At 42.9% G+C, this 20,316-nt stretch overlaps 1 protein-coding gene across 4 annotated transcripts in view; it reads right to left on the reverse strand.

Annotated features, from left to right (window-relative positions):
• Positions 1-441: 441 nt before the first annotated feature.
• The window catches only part of RAB11FIP4 (RAB11 family interacting protein 4), a 129,004-nt gene continuing 109,129 nt past the window's right edge, over positions 442-20,316 (reverse strand). For 2 of the 4 annotated variants that reach the window (XM_050908536.1, XM_050908539.1), the window contains 12 exons: positions 14,726-14,949; positions 11,727-11,918; positions 10,049-10,183; positions 8,525-8,560; positions 7,499-7,598; positions 6,987-7,090; positions 6,295-6,435; positions 5,671-5,752; positions 5,267-5,404; positions 4,596-4,754; positions 4,096-4,239; positions 442-2,295 (listed from right to left, as the gene is read on the reverse strand). In XM_050908536.1, coding sequence (XP_050764493.1) covers positions 2,179-2,295; positions 4,096-4,239; positions 4,596-4,754; positions 5,267-5,404; positions 5,671-5,752; positions 6,295-6,435; positions 6,987-7,090; positions 7,499-7,598; positions 8,525-8,560; positions 10,049-10,183; positions 11,727-11,918; positions 14,726-14,949 — 1,572 coding nt within the window. In that variant the 3' untranslated portion in view covers positions 442-2,178. The remainder of the gene's footprint in view (positions 2,296-4,095; positions 4,240-4,595; positions 4,755-5,266; positions 5,405-5,670; positions 5,753-6,294; positions 6,436-6,986; positions 7,091-7,498; positions 7,599-8,524; positions 8,561-10,048; positions 10,184-11,726; positions 11,919-14,725; positions 14,950-20,316) is intronic. The other 2 variants (XM_050908537.1, XM_050908538.1) reach the window with 2 other exon arrangements.

A 20,316-nucleotide genomic window follows, 5' to 3' on the forward strand; every position in this document is an offset into this window, starting at 1 on the left:
ATCCAGAAGCAGCAGCAGGTGGGAAAGGCGCATGCGTGGGGTGTCCACGGTGTTCCACCTACTTCACAAACAGAAGCTGCTGCAATTTAGCACAGGACATTTTACACCATCCCCAGGTGGCAAAGGAGTAGTCTTTAAATCCCTTCCTCCAGATTACCCCAGAGCCTCAGGAAACCAGCCCCAAGACATCCCTGTTTGAACAGGACTGTACCATTTCTCCCAGAGCACTGAAGTCCTACAGACATCTTTGTGCGCTGGCGTGTTGTGTCCCATAGTTATTCCTCTGGTCCCTTTTGCTTTCCAGTTACTTTACACCTGCCTAATGTAGACACATAGAAACAAATTGTTTTTGTTTTCTTGCCTTCAAGAAAGCCTGATTTCAGTACTTCCCCCCCTTCCCATCACTCCAGTAACACATCACTGAAGGCAAGAGCACAGAGATTGCAGAAAAATATATATATATTTACATCCATAACTGAATACGTTTTATGTATTCAAATTCAGGAAAAATGCATCACATATACACACCAAGATACATCAAGAGAATACTAGGGGCAAGACACTGCCAACAGCAAGAAATACACAGAAAAGCACAGTCATTGCTACTGTAACATTCTTCTGGGGAGTGTAGTCAATAGAGGAAACATCTCTATGCATTGGGGAAAGCCAGATACTTGGGCCTATTTTTCTGTGCCAGTTGGTGTGAATCAAAAGTGTGAAATTTTTACTTTTAAAAAAGTGCATGGAATAATTTTTTTTTTTTTTAGCATTCAACTATCCAAACAATTCCATAAGCTCCTTATATAAGCTACGTTATTAATTAAAAAGGTCCTAGCCCTACAGTACACTGATCCAGCTCAGGAGAACACAGGCACATGTTGAAGTCCGTCCCTATTTAAGGCAGCATTTAAGCATACACTCAACTTTAAAGCTTATGTTCTGTCCCACTGACTTCTATGAGCAGTCACAGTACACATTTAGAGTTAAGCACTTGCACAACTGCTCATCTAAATCAAGATGCGTTCCCTATTCAGAGCTTTAGATATGCATGTGTGTACTCAGTCTGGACTGGCAACTTCTGCAAGACCAAGCTCTTTTTCTTTTTACTGCCCTATAGGTAGAAGTCACTCCACATCAGACTTCTCTCCACCACTGTGTTAGGACCCAGCCAGTCCTCTCCACAGCTTGCCCACAAAATGTCAATCTGGGGTGGGAAAGCAACTCAACACCTAATTTCAAGGGCTGCTCCTCCTCCCCCTGAAGTGAGCTATTTCATGCAATTTTTCTTTTTTTTTGTTCCATTTCTTTTTTTGTAAAAACTGGAACATGTTCCTTCAGTGAAATCTTTAAAATTAAGGGTGAGGGGAAGGGGCAGGATCCCAGAATTCATCTTAATGGCCCATGATAAACCCCTGAAAATAGGGGAACAGATCTGAAGAGCTTCTTAGCCTCAATGCTACAGGGACCCTGGCATAAAAAATACACATGCACACACACACTAAAGAGTGGGCTGGCTCAGAGCATCCCAAAGCAGGTTCCAAAGTGATCTTACATAAAAAGCACTTTGTGCTGACAGTGGCAAACAAGTGGATGGTGATTTTTCACAAATAGCAACAATTCTGCAATTATCTTCCTCTTCTTCCCTTTTACTTTGTGTCTTTCCTTTTCCCCAAAGTTTGGTTTTTTTATCCTATGTGTAGTTTAAATACTAAAACTAAATCAAATAGCAAATTACACAGTCAGCACCAGTCAGGGACTGAACCTGGGTATGTTAATCGGTTTCTGGTACCCAAATTCGTGGAAGAACGAAAGAACAATTCTTGCTCCTAAAGTTAGGGCCACATCCATATGTTTCCATTGTCTTTTTTACCGTTACAACTAGAGGTAGAGTCATTTTGTCCAGTATCTAAAACAGCATGATCCAGTTATATTGTTATTACATTAATATACAGTATCCATCTTATCACAGGTATTGAAAGTGCATGGAAAAAGTCTAACCAAGCCAATTCAATGACAAGTAACAGTGTACCAAACATCATATAAACACACCCGCGCACCCACACTCACACGTAGTGTATATATATATTTATAGATTAATTTACAGTATCAGAGTGTTGTTTAGATCCAGTGGCAAGTGCAGAAATATCAGGCAGTTGCTGCTTTTCCTTCTCATTCTCTTCAATTCTTTATTTCCAAGATAGACGGGTTGTGGTCTAGGATTGCCAAAATGATCTTGTCCATATACTGTCGCAATCTGTAATTTATCTCTTCCTGTTCTTTAAGGGCTTCCATGAGCTGAAACACAACATTTCAAAGTTACTCTTGAAATATTCTCACTAGTTTACATAATAGCATGAAATTCAGACAGGTTAGAGACTAGCACCTTCTCAGGATCACCAATTCCCTTTTGTGATAGGTATTCTACCTCTAGCTCCTCCCTGTATCTGTATTAGAAACGATCTATAAGTTAAAGATCTTTACTATTAAGGAAGGTGGTGAACAGTCATCTCCAGGGATCTTTTGGCAGGTCATTTGAAACAAATTCCCCATCTAACACACCGATCCATCCTGCACCCACACCATGGATGAGCTTCCTCATCTCAGTGCAAGAGCTTCATGATACTCAATTTTCTTCATATCTACTGAAAGCATTTTGCATGAAAGGCTGCTGAACAGAACCAGGATTTCAGTGTTTTGCACTGGGAACAATACGGGCTGCCTCTGTATCATGTACATACTCTCTCAAAAAAAACCTACTAAAAACCCCAAAACAACACAGCTACGTACTCCTCAAGAACAACCCACTGAATATTCTATGCTCTATATTAAATACATTTGTTTCACTAGACCTTTGAGCTGTGAAAGACCCCTCAAACTCTCCAAAGACTGCTTGCTTTTTATACTCTGCATGTTTAATACCAAACAGACAAAGCTGCCCAGGAGTGTCAGAGCCCCAGATCCTCCTGAAGCTAATGTGATTTGGGTATCCATTTTCTTTAGCCTTCATAAAAGTCCCACCCTGAATCTGCAGTTTCTTACCTTCATTTTGATTATACAGGGAAAATGGCACAATGGGAAAAATTTATGCAGGTCTGTGAGGTTTACTAAGCCTGGGCCACAGTTGTAAGGCACTTTCCTCCTTTAGAGGGGGAGTGTTGGGTATTGCTTGCATGAGCCAGAGTCATCAGATTCAGGAGAAAAAGATTTTTTCTTGACAATAGCAAAAGCCCAATTTGCTTTTACCTAATTAGAGTTCAACAATTAAACAGCCTTTCTTCACAGTGCTCTGGTTCAGCAAGAAACTCAAGTATGCACTTCACTTCAAGGGACTGCCCAGGAGCTAAGGCTAACAGGGTCATTCAAATATAGATCAGGTAAAAAGGTCTGTCTCAGGACTCCTCTTGAAGAAGAAATGGGAAGTTCTGTCCAGAAGAAACAAAGCATAAAAGGCAAACAATTCCTTTTAATCTCCTTCATCACTAACCTGTCTTTTTCCCTAGGAGCTCTTACATATCCATTGGCCTGATCTCACGATCTGTCCTGGAGCTTAAAGGAAGCTGTACCAGCTTGACTCAGCCCACGTACAAATGGGTCTCCTATCACATCTTCCAAAGCATTACCAGATTATTACTTGCACACTACCTACTTTCTCCAAGAATTCAGCTCTGCTACAGGGAATACATAGCACAAATTTATATCTAAGTGAGAGGTTGTTACTGAAGTAACTTAGAACTAAATCTAGAACAGAAAGTAAAAATTTCAGTAATCAGCTATGGTAATTTCTGTATGAAATTAATGTCATAATATCACAATACCCTGTAAGAGAGAAGATGTTAAAATAAATCCATTGCAAAACAGTTCACCGAGATTCTAATAATTCCAATTTTCTGAGAGAGACAAATGGAAGAGTTATATTAAAAGGAGCACCCAAAAACACTGTTAGATTTAAGGCAATTTTCTAACACTTGAGCTCCCAGCAAAGCAGATTTTTCTGTTGTTCATTTGTCAGCTTCAGATAGTTCAACCTTGACAGCTAATTACATTGAAAAAATGCGTATTTTTGGATGTAGTACTTGATTAAAAAAAGCATATTACCTCATCTCTTGATGCAGAATCAATTTCAGCAGCCAGTGACTGGGCTTTTGTTTGCGTTGCAAAGAGATTTTTAGCTTCATAAAGACTAAGACTTAGGATCTGTCCATTAAGATCATCATTTTGGTCACGAAGTTTCTGATTCTCCTATTTAAGAATGAAAAGACATTGCTTTTAAGTTCTTCCTACAAGCTTTCATTAAAAAATAAATAAATTTTTAAAATCACAGGTAGCTTGGATGACATGTGGTAAGGCTGCAAGCTAACAGCAACTCTCTTACCACCAGCAACAAGTCCTCCTTGCCTGTATCACAGGCATTTCCTATGGGCAACTTTTACATCGCCTGTGCAAAGAAGTCCTAGACAGATGCAATGCAGGTCTTGCGCTTGTGTGAGAAGAGGGGGACAAAACCTAAAGGCAGTGTGCTAGGGGTTGCAGCTATAGGCATTTTTCAAAGCAGTCCTGTACATTTCACATGGATCGAGAGGCCCTTCCCTGCTCACCTGCTTCAGCCGTTTTATTTCATGCTCCATTTCCACCTCCCTGGTTTTGGCGTTGAATTCACTCACGCTGGATGAAGAACTTCTCCCACGTCCAGGACGCTCACATTCCAGCTTGTACAGCTGCAAGTGCTCCAGTTCCTTCCGCAAGTCTTCAATGAGCTGTGGGCATGCAAGCAGGCCATATCTTTCCAGCCCCTGCACAACCAGCCCTCCCTGGCAGCAGCCTTCTCTGTGTTGCACCTCTGTACTCTGACACAAGCGCTCTGTGAGCCTGGTTGAGGCCGGTAGCCCTACAACACAGCCACTTCCTCTTCTATGGAAGCACAGGTCACTTAAACCACTTCAGAGCTGGAAGTGGCTCTGATCTCTAAGCTTCATGTCTGAGAGGTATAATTCCCCTTGCAAACATAGTAAAGGAAACGTTAGGGCACACATTCAAGGCTGCAAGTTCTCAAAGAGTTGCAAACTCTTTGGGTCAGGGATTGCCATTTGTTAGGTATTCTTGCAGCATTCGTCGCCTATGGGTACCCCTCCCATGGAAACACAATCCAGTAATACGTTCACTGGATGTTGTATTTTCAGTGTTCATCCTGTCTGTCCATTCTTTTTCAGATGGGCTTCCATGCAGATGAGGTGCAATTGCCTGGTCTTACATCCCTCTTCACACCTACCTCCTGTGTGGCTTCCCTCTCCTTGTTAAATTCCAGTCTGTTCTGCCGCAGCTTGTCCATCATTCTCTTGTACAAATCCATCTCGTCCTTCAGTCGCAGACTAGTGTCTTCCAACCTATCTGACATGCGTTGCCTTTCCTAGAATAAATGGGGAACTTCATAGCTAGCTTGCAAGTGCATGAGCCATCTTCAGTTTTACAACACAAATCTATAGACACAGCTGGTCATACGCTGGCATGTGTCTCGGGGCATTCCTGCCACTAAAGGTGACCAATGTTCCAATTCCATTAACAGTCCTGTTTAGGGAAGGCAAATTAAAGAAGCTGGGCCAATCACTATATGAGTTTGCTCTTACATAAATCTAGCTGCTGTTGAATTGCTCAAGCACTCAGGAGTTTTGTTACCTCATCTAATCTCTCCGTTTGTGATTTCAGTCGTGTGACAGTGCTTTTCAGCTCACCATTTTCTTCCTCCAGTTGCTGAACCCTGTGTCAATAACAAAAATCTTACAGCAAATGCCTCTTCAAGAACGCAGACATGCAAAATAGCATGCTCTAAAAAGCCATTTCACTTGCACTTGATAGAAAGACCAAACAAGAAAATCTTTCTAACCTTAACATTTTTTTATCATGAGCTATCGGGTGCTTTTTGTTTGTTTTTAGGGCCAAAAATGCTGCACTGACCCTCAGATTCTTATGCTCCTAACAACAGGCATCTAAAAAGAATTAAGTAGGAAGAAACAAATGCAGACACAAGTGTTTGCTACAGCTGGTCACAATTCCCTCCTTGAATCCACGCCAAATATCCAGCTAAGCTGTCTACATGGGCCACGTGGATTAAAGCATTAATGTAAAGCATCCTCCAAGCTTTTGGGCATTAGACATACAACTGCACAGCTACTCTATAGAACTGCTAACCTGTAACCATCTGTGCACTGTCTGGTTGTGAAAAGCCTACGTTTACATGCAAAGTAAAAATGAAGAAAAGAACTTGTACTCTGTTCTGGGTGGCACCAAGATGTTTGTTACCTTGTATTTAGCAGTTCGATTTCAGTGCCTTTCTCTTTTTCATATTTGCTATATGCTTCTCTATGTCTCTTTATCTCTTCTTCCAGGGTCTGTTCTGCTGATGTTTCTTGGTCTTTCAATAGTTCTTCTAGCTCATGAACTCTAAGGAAACCAGATCTCATTTCAGCAACAGCTTCACAAGTACTTTAAAAGAAAGTCTGCAACTTCATTGCCTCTCTTTCCTCCCCATTCCTTTATTTCATTCTACTTCACCATCTCTCTTGGCAATTATCCTCTCCCAATATCCCTCTTGGTATTTAATCTTCCCAATAAGCATAGAATTAAGTAGTATCAGTTCATCTATTATTCTTTCATTCTCAGTCAGCTGGGACTATGACCCAGCCTTCTTCTCTTGCTATGTGCAAGAAAAAAAAACCAGTGGTAACCTCTCTTATAACAGAAGAGCTTGCTCTGTACAAGTCAGTAACATCGCTGTACTAAGAAACTTGCTTGGAAGGCCTCTGCTTGCTGAAAATTCAGCAAGGCAGCCCTATTCCACCTGGACTTCCAAGATGAAGCCTTATCTTATTTTATCCGTCAGCATTAAGGCAGAAGACTTGGTCATATTTTACAGGTAGAGATGTTCCTTCCCTAAAACTTTGTTCTAGCTTTGCTCTGGCATGATAAAGAGAACTGGCTCCGTGCTTTATTACCTGTGAACTAGCTGTGTGTTCTCTTGTTTCAGTTTGCTCTTCAGGTCACCATTTGTCAGGCTATCATTCTCCAGTTCTGTCACCTTTTTTTCTAGGTACGTTACCTGGAAGGGGAAGTGGAAAAGAATTGAGAGTTTGAGTCTCTCTTCATACACCACTGTTCCTAACTGGCATTTAGCTATGCTACCCTTTTTAAAGGGGGTACACTTCCCTGCAAAGCCAGCAGGGAAATTATGCTCTGAAATTCTGAGTTCCCCAGACCCTGTATCTTCCTTGAAGGTGATCAATGCAAATACACAGTAAAGAAGTACTAACACAATGCCTAGATCTGTACTTGCATAGTTTTCACATTTTTGTGAAGCAAAACCATAATATTAATGGAATATCAAGGACATTTTGAATGAGCTACTTCAGATCACTGGTAACTGTGAGCAAGAGAGCTTCATCAATTGATGCATGTCTCCAGCAGGATTTTGTTGGGTACATTAATGGCAATGCACACAGCTTCTCACCTTTTCAGTGATATCGTTATCACAGGAGTCTATACTGTCTCTGAACAGGTCTTCTGTGCTGCCATTACTGCTGCTGAAGTTACTGTTGTGGAAGAGTTGTCTGAAAGATCGGAAGGACAATTATTTTGCTTGATGAGGATGGAGGAGAAAGAGTCTAGGTATTGTCTTACAGCCTGACTTTGCACTTTGAACATCCGATGCTAAAATCTGTGCGATCATTTCAGTGACAATTACAACTGGTTTAAGCACAAGTCTTACAAGAGACTGGTAGCTAAATGAAGTCATACTGAGCACAATCAATGACATTAGTTCTAGGGTGTGAGCTCTTTGTTGCTTTTGATAGGATCTGCCACCAGCATTAACATAGTTTAAAAACTACTTGGCCTTATTCACACTATGTACTGAGTATTTGCCTTATTTTAAATTTCTAATAAGGCCACCACTGCACACTGATTGGTACAGTTAATCTAGAAAAATTCATACAGTTAGAACTTCTTTAAAAAACAGAAAAAAAGAAATCTCAAGCAGTTCCCACTACAGAATAGTGTCAGAATACTTAACACTGGAGATTATCTAAAATATTCTTGAAACTTACAGCCCTCCCCAGCCCAGGGCTGGTTCATTCAGTCAAAGGAAGATCACAATTCTGTATGTACTTTTTAAAGGGATGCTCTTGCTTTCCTTTGCATTTTGGCAAGAACAACAAAAAGGCCCACATTATGAGGGTGAAAGAAGCAATAGCTGGACTGATGGAATAGCAGTGTAAAGGAAGAAAGTTGGCAGACAAGGAAGCAACTATCTATGCTCTTAACAGAGCTCTTTCCAGTTCAGGGGCCTGCTCCAAGACTGGAAGTGGCTTCTATATTCTGTAACATCCCTATCCAAATACAGGCCCCTTCCCTCGAAAACTTGTCTTGGCACATTTTTGTTTTCCTAAACGTATTTCTCCTCTCTCCTTCCACCCCCACTTATGGAATTGTTACAGCTGATTCCACATGTATTCATAAAAAAGTTAAAGACTCTTACCTTCCAAAAGCCGTGCTTGACATTTTCCTGTTAGGGCTACATGGATACAGAAGGAACGATATAGGAATTAAACACTTATTTGATCAGTGTTGGAGTCAATCTTAATTTAAACTCCAGCTGAATTGCACAATGAAACATAATATTGACTTTTTTAGTGAAGTAAAAAATGATTCTGTGAACAATATTCTTAGACAACTTAATCAAAAGCTGCAGTTACCAACAATGTGAAGATGAGTGGAGCCACAAATTACTGTGATCATTAATAAGTCAATTTGCAAATACTGTTATATTTAGCAGAGATTTGTCAGTGTAAATCAGAGCAAAACTAACATTAGAAACGCCACAAAGGGACACTGAGTTAGTGATGGACATTTATTCTGGATTCCCAGTTTTTAGATGATTTTATAAACAGTTAGTTTATTCTTCCCCATAATGCTTCCCAGTTCAGCAAAGGAACTGGGATGCTTTCCATTTTTACAGTTCCCTTTTGCAGCCAGAGACTAGTATTATCTAAATGAAGGACCAGACTCCAGACAACAGCACTAGAACCAAATCAAAATACCCAGCTGCATCTCTCGATAAAAGGATGTCGCATCTCTGTGTGCACACAGACACACAGCTCTTTGTCAGAGCATCGCTCTCTTTTCAGCCAGGTATATACAGCCTCACTCATAAAATTACCAAAGCCCTAGCTGGTCATGGTCTGGGTGTTAGCAGACTCCTTGTTAGGGCAGGAACATTGTTCATATCAAGTACTATGCTGCTGTGTCATCAAGAGAATAAGCAGTGCAGTGCGCTCTGTGCCAAGGACTATGCAGACAGGCAGGATTTACATTCAGTTTCTAGGGGGAGCTAGAAGCCCACCAAATCATTTCCTTCAAAAACTCTAGATGATTGCTGGAACCACTGGATTCTTTCCAAGTGCTCAGCACCATTTAGAAGTAGATGGAGTGGCAGAGAGGGAAATGTAAGGAAAAAGCTGAAATTGCAAAGAACCCCAGAAGTAACTTCTGCCATAGGAGTCATCATTTTTCCAAGTTCCCTTGAGGACAAAAAAAATCCCACAGGAATGAAGTACCTCTGCTGACCAATGGCTTTAGGAGAGGCGTATGTAAGGTTACACGCATTAGCTAAGGATCTGCCAGATCACTCCTTCCCACCTGGAGAAAACAGTGCCTAACTGTAGATCTGCACTAAGCAGCACAGCAGACCCCACTTCCTGGGAAAAATTCCTGGAAATATTACTCTTCCTCTGCAATCAGAGAGCTCACTGGTTAAAATATTTGAGTTTATTAATGCTGTCTGCACCTTAAGTCAGAAAAATACTTACTAGCTAATGAAGAACAGCATTTTGGTTCAGGCTAGATGTCAAGGTCTGAAATTCTTACTGTTTTGTAAGAACAACACATGTATAAGACAGAATGGGATACAGGGAAGGGGAGGGCTCCTTCTTCCTCTCCTCCTGCTACTAGCTAGTCCCATTTCAAGGGGGCATTTCTAAAAGCAGTGCAATAGGCTGCTTACCTGTTTGCTTTCAAGTTTTTCAGCCTGGCTTCCAAATCGTTGAGCAGATTTATCTTTTTGCAGCACTGTGAGCAGTAAACATCCAGTAACTCGCTGTTATAAACATGCCTCATTTTTCGGGGTGTTTGGCCAGCACTGTTTGCAGGAAAGGAGAGATGTTACTGGCTATAACAACCAACTCACAACAGGTTTTCCTCTTGACTGTGTGTCTGTGCGTCAGAATCACAGACAAGGGACTTGGGGAACCACCTCTAACTGCAGCTCATCTAACTTAGAGCTGATGATGGACAATGCTAGTCTTAGGGCAAGTCTACCTGTCTGAGTTGAGGCTTTACAGAGGACGTGTTTTGGGTGCCAGTGGAAAGCATCAGTTTGGGTGACTGGAAGAACAGCAAAAGGTATACAGAGTCCATGCGATGCATGTAGGAAAAGCAGCTACATTAGTACGTTCCACCTCAGCAATGTCCCCCTCTCATCTTGCCCATCTTCCCACTAAAGCCTGGCATGCAACCTGAAGAGTCTTTTCTCCAAGAGAAAGACAGGAAGATGAAAAACAGAGTGGTCTGGTAAGAAGTTGTCACACGAATCCCCTCAGATGGTAGGATGGAACAAACCCTATAATGAGGAGGAAGGGAGAAGTGGACATAGGTCTAAAGAGGAGATAAGATCTTGGCGCATGATGAAGAGAAAATAAACTCAAATAAAAGAGAGCAATCATGGCATGAAGTGCACAGAGCCCCAGGAATGAGAACAGAAAGGGCTGCATAAACCTGAGGAAATAGGGGATGAAGGACACAAGCCATCATCATGAAGGGGCAGTGGAGAGGGGTGCTGGCTCTGCATGCATGACAAGAGGTGGCAAGGCTGGATTGCAGAAGTGCTTGAAACAGAGGGTAGCACATGGGGGTTGCATGCGGAACAGAGGGATTCAGTGAGCTTGTCCTGTGTTAGTAATAAAGCACAAGACCTTCATGTGCTATTGATCCAAGCAGACAAATCCTAGAGCATCTTCATTCTCGGCTCTTCCCCAACCCTGTTCACCCATTCCCTTGCCTGGGGAAGCATTTTAAAATCAGCAACTGACTTGGTTACAGGACATAAGAGCTACAGAGACTGAGGTCACATGCAGGAAACTAGTGGACTGTAGTGGCATTTCCAGCTCCTAAGAGACAGCAGCTACTTGCTTATGTTCTCCAAGACATTCAAAGTCAACATGGATGCTTGTTTCAAACAAACCCCTGTCCATATACAGCACTTCGCCTTACAGGTTAGTGCTAAGGATTTGCAGTATCAGAACACCAAAGAGAAACAGTTCTCTTGCAGGTCTTCTCTCCACTGTATCAGGGCTGGTGCATAGTGCTAAACTGGTTTCCAGCTTGCAGCAGACAACTTCCAATACTAGCCCCTAACTGTGAAATCTAGTGTCTGCAATACAAAGAAATCTCTACAAGCAAAACAGCCCAGTTATTTCAACAGAACCCAACAGAGGTTATCAGAGACAATGTATTTGCTATAGCTCTTCTATTAAATGTAGTCTGTCAATCGGAGGGCAGAAAATGAACTGATAACATTTTGCTTTTAAGGTGAGTCTATGTAACCAGTGTAAACTCCGGTATGGTCACCCATGCTCAGAGAAGAACAAAATTGAAAAATTGTTTGTTAATGAATAAGGAGCAACCTGGAAGATACAGATGAGCCAAGGTCAGAGTAGGCGTTGGTTCTGGTCTCATCGTCAGGGCATGGGCTACTGGGAGTAAAATCCACATCATCTCCTTCCCCATAGTCTTCAAACTGTTCTTCATTACTGATCAGAGAGGCGGTGGAATAAGTTGAGAGGTCAGATGCTGCAGAAGGGTTGTGAGGACTTGACCTGAAACAAGAGGTCAAAACGTCTCGAAGGCTGACTTTGATAGCATCTCACCTCACATGGAATCTTCCACCTTTACAGCTTGTCCCCTCATTTGAAGCTGCAACCCACTTACTTTGCGCTAAAAAAGTGCTGAACACATCTGATGTGCATTTGACATAGTGCCTTGAAAGACAAGGCATTCAAACAGACAAGCCAGTAAATTCACATAAAAGTTCTTATAAACAAACTTCTCCCTGCAGAAAACGCACATCTAAGGCCTGAAACACACGCTCCACCTGTGAAGCCCTGGAGTTGCCTGACACATTACTGTTCCTACTACAAAGCAGAATCCAGCGCCTCTCTGCAATACAGACAAGGCACTGATTCAATCTGCTGACACTTTGTGCAGATTGGGTTAAGTTTTTCACTCCCTTTGCTTCAGTGCACAGTGCTTGTATCTTCAACTCCAGTAGCTGAGCCATGGGACAGTACCTCCCAGTTGATGTTGCTCTCCAGCAGCTCAACAATATTGCCTCCTAGGTTTCTTTTGAATCTACCTTGAGCCTTTTAACCATGCCCTGCACTTTTAGAGACAGGGAGATTTCTCTTCCCGTAATACTACACTTGTGAGCTGTAAACAAGAGATGCAACAGTGTTCCTTTGGCGGATGGTGCAAGCATTATTTGCATATCCCTTCCCTCCAAAAGCAATTAGTAGAAGAGGAAGCCTGCCAACATTTCAGATGTATGCTCTTTTGTTTCTCCTGTTTTGATGAGATCCATTTATAACCTGCAATTCATTTATCTAATTCACATTAACAGAAACTAGGGCAAGTCAAGCCTAGCACACTATTAAAGGATGAAGATCATGAAGATAGGAATACTCATACTAGAAATAGATCAAACTTATCTAACAAGGCTCCTTGGCTGGGAGATGGATTAGCGAGAAGCTCAACACATCACACTAACATCTATTCATAAAGAGCTGCTGTGCCACAGACATACTGTGTATTGATAAGTTTTTGGGTGACTATGATCTCTGTAACTGCAACTGCTGTTGGCATCTCAATGTTGTTACATCAAGTCAGTTTAGGAAGAAGCTCCTCATAACACTTCCACCAGGGATGGAGGTAAGCGACCGGTCCTCAGTTGGGCTGATAACACACACTGGTCCATAAAATCCACTCTCCAGCATAACAGCCCTGGAACATCACCACTTGCCAACGGACTGGAGTTCAATAGCCCATTATCCCTCATGCATTGCCTGGCTAAGTTTCTCTTATGGCAGCTATGCAAACGGTCACCACTGCTGGACCTGCCTAGTAATGTTGCTTAGAACTTGTAATTTGTAGTTATTCGTAAGCTTTGCCAAACTTTAAACTGCTTGGGTTGAAATGGTCCATGCTCAGGGTAGATCCTGAACAGGCTGGAAACTGTCTAGGAATTGCACAGTCATTTTCAAGGGAGTTGCTAAAAGCAGCTGTTTTTCCCCATTCTAACACTTTCTGAAGAAAGCTTTCAGGTTTTTTTTTGTTTGTTTTAAAGCTATTTCCTATTTTTAACACAAAAGCATGAAGCTTCCCAAGTGTTTTCCCACAGATTTACCAAAGCTGAGGAGGCCTCAGAGGATAAACCAAGATCTATTAGTAGTAGCACAGTAGCTCTTAGTAGTTCCTGCCCTCCCTAGAAGGAGGGTACAGGATGCACAATGCGTCCCCCACCCCCTTCACAAGAGCCTGAATGGCACAGCTAGGAGGAAAGATACTCATTTCACATGCAGTATGGGTAAAAGTCAGTCACCGCAAGGATAGGTGCTTTGAAGAACCGGGAATGGCAAGGCCAGGAGACAAGTTTGATAAAGCTGATGAAAACTGGAATTATCTTGATAAAGTCTCTGGGATTGCTTGGGCAAATGGGAGAAGGCCAGATCTCAGCTAGCTGAGAAATTCAGGAGGAGGGTAGGAATGAGGCTGCACAGAGAGCATCTGAGGAGGCCCAGGAGAGAGAAGGAGGACTGCCTTAGCAACGAAAGAAGCTCAAGAGGCACAAATCAAGATGACAAGCCAAAAATAGGGAAGACAGGGCAGAGGCTTACAAAGCATGTCCAGCTGAGCTCTGTCCTGTGGTACTGCATTAACTCAGTTCAAAGCAGGATTAAATCAAGTTGGATCCTTTCCCCCCCCAGTCAGCTTTTACCAACACCCCCAGGTACATACCTGGGAAGAGTCAAGTTAGGATTAGAGACACTCTTGTGTTAAGAGCAAACTATGGTTACACACACACATGCCAGGACATCCTGTGTTAAAAACAGTTTACTGTTGCACGCTAAAGGTTATGGAAAATTAGAAACACACAGAATTAACTTGGTACATGGAGTTGCAAAACAAATCTGCAGAGCCCACATCTCCAGATAACTAGATGTACAAAAGACTAAAGCAGCATTCCCCATATTGCACTGCTTTGCAGGAAGTATTTGTTTTAATTCCAGCATACAAAGGTTATGGGAACACAGAAGACCCTAAGTTTTGGGGGATGCTAATGAAGTGATCCATTCTGGAGAGACCCAACATTTTCACTTCAACACGCAATAATCAAGTCCCATGAGTGCTCACAGAACATGCCAGAAGGAGCCAGGGCTGAGACTGTCTAAGCCACTTAGAGGACCTGCACATCCATCTCCTTACATTGTAAATGGATATTAAGTTTCTAAATTCTTCAGGCATCCTCAGCCTCCCACAGTAGGGATTAGTCACATAAAGGCTCCTTCCTCCCTGGTCCTTTTGCACATGCTTCAAAACAGGGCTGCCACGGGGCAAAACCACCACTCACTTGTCACCAGGCAGAAACAGGCCACCAAGCACACTGTCTTTCTCCTCGCTCCGACACACGTCGGAGGCCTCCGAGCTCTGGGCACTCTCAATAGCACTGTCCATGTCAGACTCATGGTGAACCTCTTGCTGTGCTAGAGTCATCGCGTCGTCATCAGGAAAGAGCTCCGACTCGCTGTAGGCGCTTTCGCTGTCCAAATAGGCACAGTCCTGGATTTCACCACCCTGGCAAAAGAAGAATTGGGAGTCAATTCAGATCATCCTTCAAGGCAGTTAAGAGGACACAGGAGAAGCAATAACCCACTGTCTGGATGCCCTGGTAAGCAAGAGTGATACTGAATAAAGACCATAAAACAAAAAGGCTGACCTGCTTTACAAAGCCAGTTCCTGCAAGTCCCTAAGGTAGCCTGCACCTTCCAGAAGAGCTCAAATACTGTCTCCGACTCTTCTATAGGAGAGAGGGACACAACACCCAGGTACAAAATGCAGTCAGTTTTGCCCTAATTTACTATCAAAATGCACTTGAAGTAATAAATATCCTCAAAGTTTTATTATAAAAAGAGGCATCCTTTGAAAGAAGATAATACATGAAGTCACTGAGAGTTAGCCCTGTGATTAATATTATCGATTAAACAAAAGCAAGCCAGATAAGTCTAACAGTTTACTCTGTCTTTGAGGATGGGCAAAAACATATAAGGTGAAAAAAAGAGTTGGCAGGTGTTAAAACATTTTTGGTAAGTCTTGGTGACAATCAAAGATATAAGAGAGCAGGGAAAACAAAAGCCAAACCCATCTGTTCCTGCTTCCTGGAACTACATGTCTTGATTAAGTATCAACTAAAATAATACGTCATTCTCATTACTGCAACACTTTGCTCTTGCTGTTTGTCCCCTCCCTCCCCTTCTTGCCCCATGAATACTCGCAATAGCCAAGACAAGCTGTTTTCTATTTGCTTGTCCCTGAGGGACAAATAAAAATTCTTAACTGAGAAAATAAAGCCTAAGATTTTACTCTGTCCTTTGATACATAGCAACACAATATTGCTTTGACAACTCCCATCCAGCGTGACACGAATAACTCATGACTCCAGAGCGAGTCCTGCAAATGCTCTGACTCAGAATTCCACTCCAAAGCTCACCTACAAGCTCCACAGGCAGCTTTACCATTGAACTATTGCCAGCAAGTTAAGACAATCATGCATTTAAGGCTTAGTTTACTGGCACAAGTAATGAAGCATTTCATTCACAGATACACCTCAAATTTAGGCCCAACTGTCATCCTGTCCAGCTCCTTCCCCAGGAATCCAAAGGCGTTGGAAGCCTGGCACCATCGCAAGCACCAGCTGCCCTTCTGGCAAGCACGTTCGCTGGAACGCTGTTACAGTGGCACCACTTGCAGCAGCAGCACAGCTTCAAGTCAACCCCCGTAGCCTCTGGGTGCTCCTATGCTAGAGGCACAGAGGCTTAAATCCCCTTTTGCAGAGCTAGTGATGTTCTATGCTGATGACACCAATTTTTCTCAGTGCCTTTTTCACCTCAACATGAGAAGAGTCAGCCAGAAGCTGCAGCTTTTTAAGATTTGCAAAAACTGCTAATAGAAAGGCAGGTCTCACCTTCCATTTTTTCCTGAAATACCAATTTATATGACTGTGAAAACTCCTAGCATATGGAGGTTTAAGAAATTCAAAACAACCCCACCTGCTCAGACCTAGTTAACTAATGAACACCCAAGCAGTCTAAAGGACAGCTTTACCTGCAGTGTTTGAATCTCTAGGTACATACTCAGAGCAGATATCTGGATGCTTTTCTAGCTGAGCTTTCAACAGGTTTTCCAGATACACAAGTAACATCAGTAAGACACTTCAGCACTATACAATAATAAGCACATGTGTATATGCCTTCTCCCACTTCTCTGAGTCAGCTTTATTAAGCCTGAAACTTTCCCTAGGTACCACTCTAAGAGATGTCCAAAAGGATTAATTCCTGGTCTATGCCATGTAGTATTTATTGAAGCCACGCTTCCTCATGCAATCAAATTTATAGCTTTGATCCACAGCACCCTCAGCATGGCCACGACCCCTCATCCGCAGGGAGCTGGTGGTTCGGCAGGTCAGACACCAGCCGTGGAGTCTGCCCTGGCCCTGCTATAGCCCCAGGTTCTTCAGCACATCTTCTGACCTGCACCTTGCATCCTCACAAGCAAGCAGGGATAATGACACTGTTGCTCTTTGCAAAGTACCTTGGGATCTACAAATAGACAGCACAAGCAATAAGAACTTTCTAGTAGGTGTTGAAAAAGTAAAGATTGTTAAGAGCAATTAAGATGTTTCAGAAGTATCCAGGAGTGTTTGTTTAACGTTTCCCCAAAGTTTCCTCCTGCATGCTAAGCCCCATAGGCACAGAGCTCCTGTTTCTCTTAAAAAGTTTAATGCAATAAAGCCCTGACTGCTGTTATGGAATTGCACCAGCTGGTAAAAGTCTGATCCAGGAGGGAAAGAGAGAGGCACGGAGCACACAGTGGATCCCTGAAGTAGGAGTTTGCAAATCAAGGGAAGAAAGGAAGAAACAGCTCTTGCACAGCCCTGCCTCCCAATTAGCATGTCTTTTTCAGAGATCTTGGAGAAGTATCTGCTTAAGCAAGTTTTTACAGCAGGAAAATCTCACTGGTATTAAACAAATTAACACAAGAAAGTAAAGGTCAAGAAGATCATGAAAGACTCGCTTTTTGTTCCCTGTAGGTAACACCACACATTTGCTTTTTCTAATAATAGCAGCCTAGATGCTCTTTAAAAAAAGTCCATTAGCAATTAAATGTGCAGTGTCATCTATAAAGGCTAAGGGCTTGCTTTTCTTTCCTGTCACTTTCTGGCAACCTAACATTCACATACTTACTTGTATTAGAGTACTGATCTATAGCTACAGCACAGACTGCACTGTACCCATGCTGGTCAGTACCATGTATTCTTTTTTGAAGTGTAATTGCTCTGCTCCTACTTTCACTTCTAAGCCCCATAAAACAAAAAGAAGAAAAGAAATGAGCTTTTGGAGGCAATGACCCATCATAAGCCTGAACACCTGCTTTACAGCTTCTGAAATGCCTCACTGCAAGACTTCCATCCTGGAAGCTGGTCCTCCCTTCTGCTGATCCCATCCTCTAGCTGTGGGGAGGAGCTCAGAGACTGATGGGGACTGGATAAGTGAAGAACAAGGGCCAGCCAAGCTCCTTTGAGGAGCTCCCCCTCAGCTGCCCTCCACTGCTTCCTCACAGCAGGGAAAGCGGACGCCACGCAGCACACCATGTCCCAGGCTGCCAGCCCCACTCTTCTCCACAAATCTGGCACCTACCACACAGACCTGCACAAACAAAGTGGGCATTTAGGAAGCACGTCTCAGCTGCTCTTCTGAGTACCTGGCAGCCAAATCACACACTGAAGACCCCAACCCTTTCAAAGCAAGCAGCACAACAAACAATCCTGCCAGGGAGGCTCAGCTCCAGCAGCTGCATCAGCTGCTTATTCATGCTTTTAAGTGCTCAAGGTCCACCTACAATCAGTGCTAAAGATCACTGTTTCAGCAAGATGTACAGAAACTAGACCAGTGACAGCCACTGTGCTGCAGCCTGCATGACTGTTTTCTGTGGGTAGGAGCTACATGCTTAGCTATTAAGGTTTAAGAGCTTAGGGGTGGGGAATCACTACACCCCTAATAACACAGTGTTTCCAGGCACAAGAATACCTCTGATGTGCAGCACAGAAATCCTGTAAAGCATGGGACTTGCATAACACCACCAAGGTGTCTCTTCAGCTCCCTTGGTGAAACCAGCCTTCAGTGCAACTGTCACAATTACACATTTAATGAAAAGTTTTCCTTCTGTGGCCTAAATAACCGGTAGAAGAAAACAGACAAAGCACCTTTAAAACAACTAATACAGGTTAAGAAAGCTACTACAAGATGTCAGAATTGGGGCATGTTGCTAGTAAACTATATACAGGCATCCACACCTTACTGACTAAAGCCACAAGATCTTTGAAGCCGTAATTGTTCAGTGATCACAGTTTCTCACAGGACTATACTTTCAGTGATGCCATCTAGCACAAGCTGTGTACAGACCACACCTAAGGAAATTAAACTCCTAAAAAAAAAAAAGAGAGAAAAGAAAAAGAAAAGGCTGATTGCACAGCTTAACCTCTCAAATTATTCCTTCATAGTTGAGGTATCTACAGTACTTCATGTACCAAATTAGAGGTTGGCAAGAACACGTATTATTCAGGTAAGCCTTAAAAGAGCTAACTTGAGTTTAAACAGTATGTTAACGATTAGGAGACACTTCTGTCTTGAGTCATTTGTTTCCAGTGTACGTGCCATTAGCTGAAACCAGTATGAGAATGAGGTTCTGACAACCTGAATATGAATCACTGTGTTTCTTATTCTGCTCTGCAGTTCCCTTCTTTGTTGGCTGAGTCAAAAGAGATGAAGTTGCTGCTTATGATCTTGGAAGAGCCACATTAAAAAAAAAAAGAATGTTAAAACACCACCAACACAACATAGCTGCGGGTAGCTTTAAAGCAGTAAGTACTTTGCACTTTATCTAATCGGATGCTCAAGATAACTCCAAGTGCTTCACAGGCAGACGGCCAGACGCTTGTATAGCAACTGTTGAATATTCAGCAACAGTTTGCTCTATAGAAGCACCTGCTGCCCAAAGATCCAAGGCCACTTCACAGAAACTAATGAATTCCCTTCCTCGAAAGAGGCAATTGTGTGGCTGCATTGAAGCCAGATGAGAAAGCACAGCCTGCCTTTGCACAGCCACCCCAAACAGAAGCAGGAGCCAGAAGACAGTGATTCCCATGGATTCCTTCTGATCCTTGTGGGGCAGGAAAGCTGCATCGGCATTAGGTGGGTATGGGAATACAGCTCTGCCTTGCCCTGCAGTGACCTGGCTGGGCTTTCCCAGGTTGGAAGCAATCCCTAAAACATGCACATAAAGCAGCTGAAAGCTAGTAACTTGGCTGACAGACAGGCTACATGACATGCCTACATCAATACATTCATGCTGAAGAGCAAGCCTAGTTAAAATTCGCTCCCATCACAGCCAAATCACCAGCACCCCTGACATTTAAACAGCCTCCCAGTATTCCAGGGAGACAGGGAAGAAAAGATGATCCAAGTCTCCCACCACTGGGCAATTTGATTAGCAAGAGCTGGAACCATCACACGTGACCAGAAACAAGAAATGCCACATGCATGTCAGCCATGGCACCTCCCTCACCAGGACCATGCCCCTGACCTGCACCCATCCGACAAGCTGAATCTGCTAGCTGTGGGACAGATGCAAGTCTGAGTCCCTGCTCCCTCCCCATCCAGTTTCTTCCCAGCGAAAGTGCAAGAAAAGTCACCTCACCACAATTGGAAGGGAAGAGGTGCCACGTGGAGGTCTGCCAGGCTTGGCAGTCTCAGATGAAATGTTACTTACTGTTGCACATCCACCATAGAGAAAATCCAGGCTCTGTCATCTTTATTTAAGCAGCCACTGCATTGGAAGGCAAGCATTCTCTTAATTACTGGGTAACAAAGAAGGGTGTGAAGCATT

Source organism: Gymnogyps californianus, chromosome 19 (genome assembly GCF_018139145.2).
Source record: "Gymnogyps californianus isolate 813 chromosome 19, ASM1813914v2, whole genome shotgun sequence".
Classification (NCBI taxonomy): Eukaryota; Metazoa; Chordata; class Aves; order Accipitriformes; family Cathartidae; genus Gymnogyps; species Gymnogyps californianus.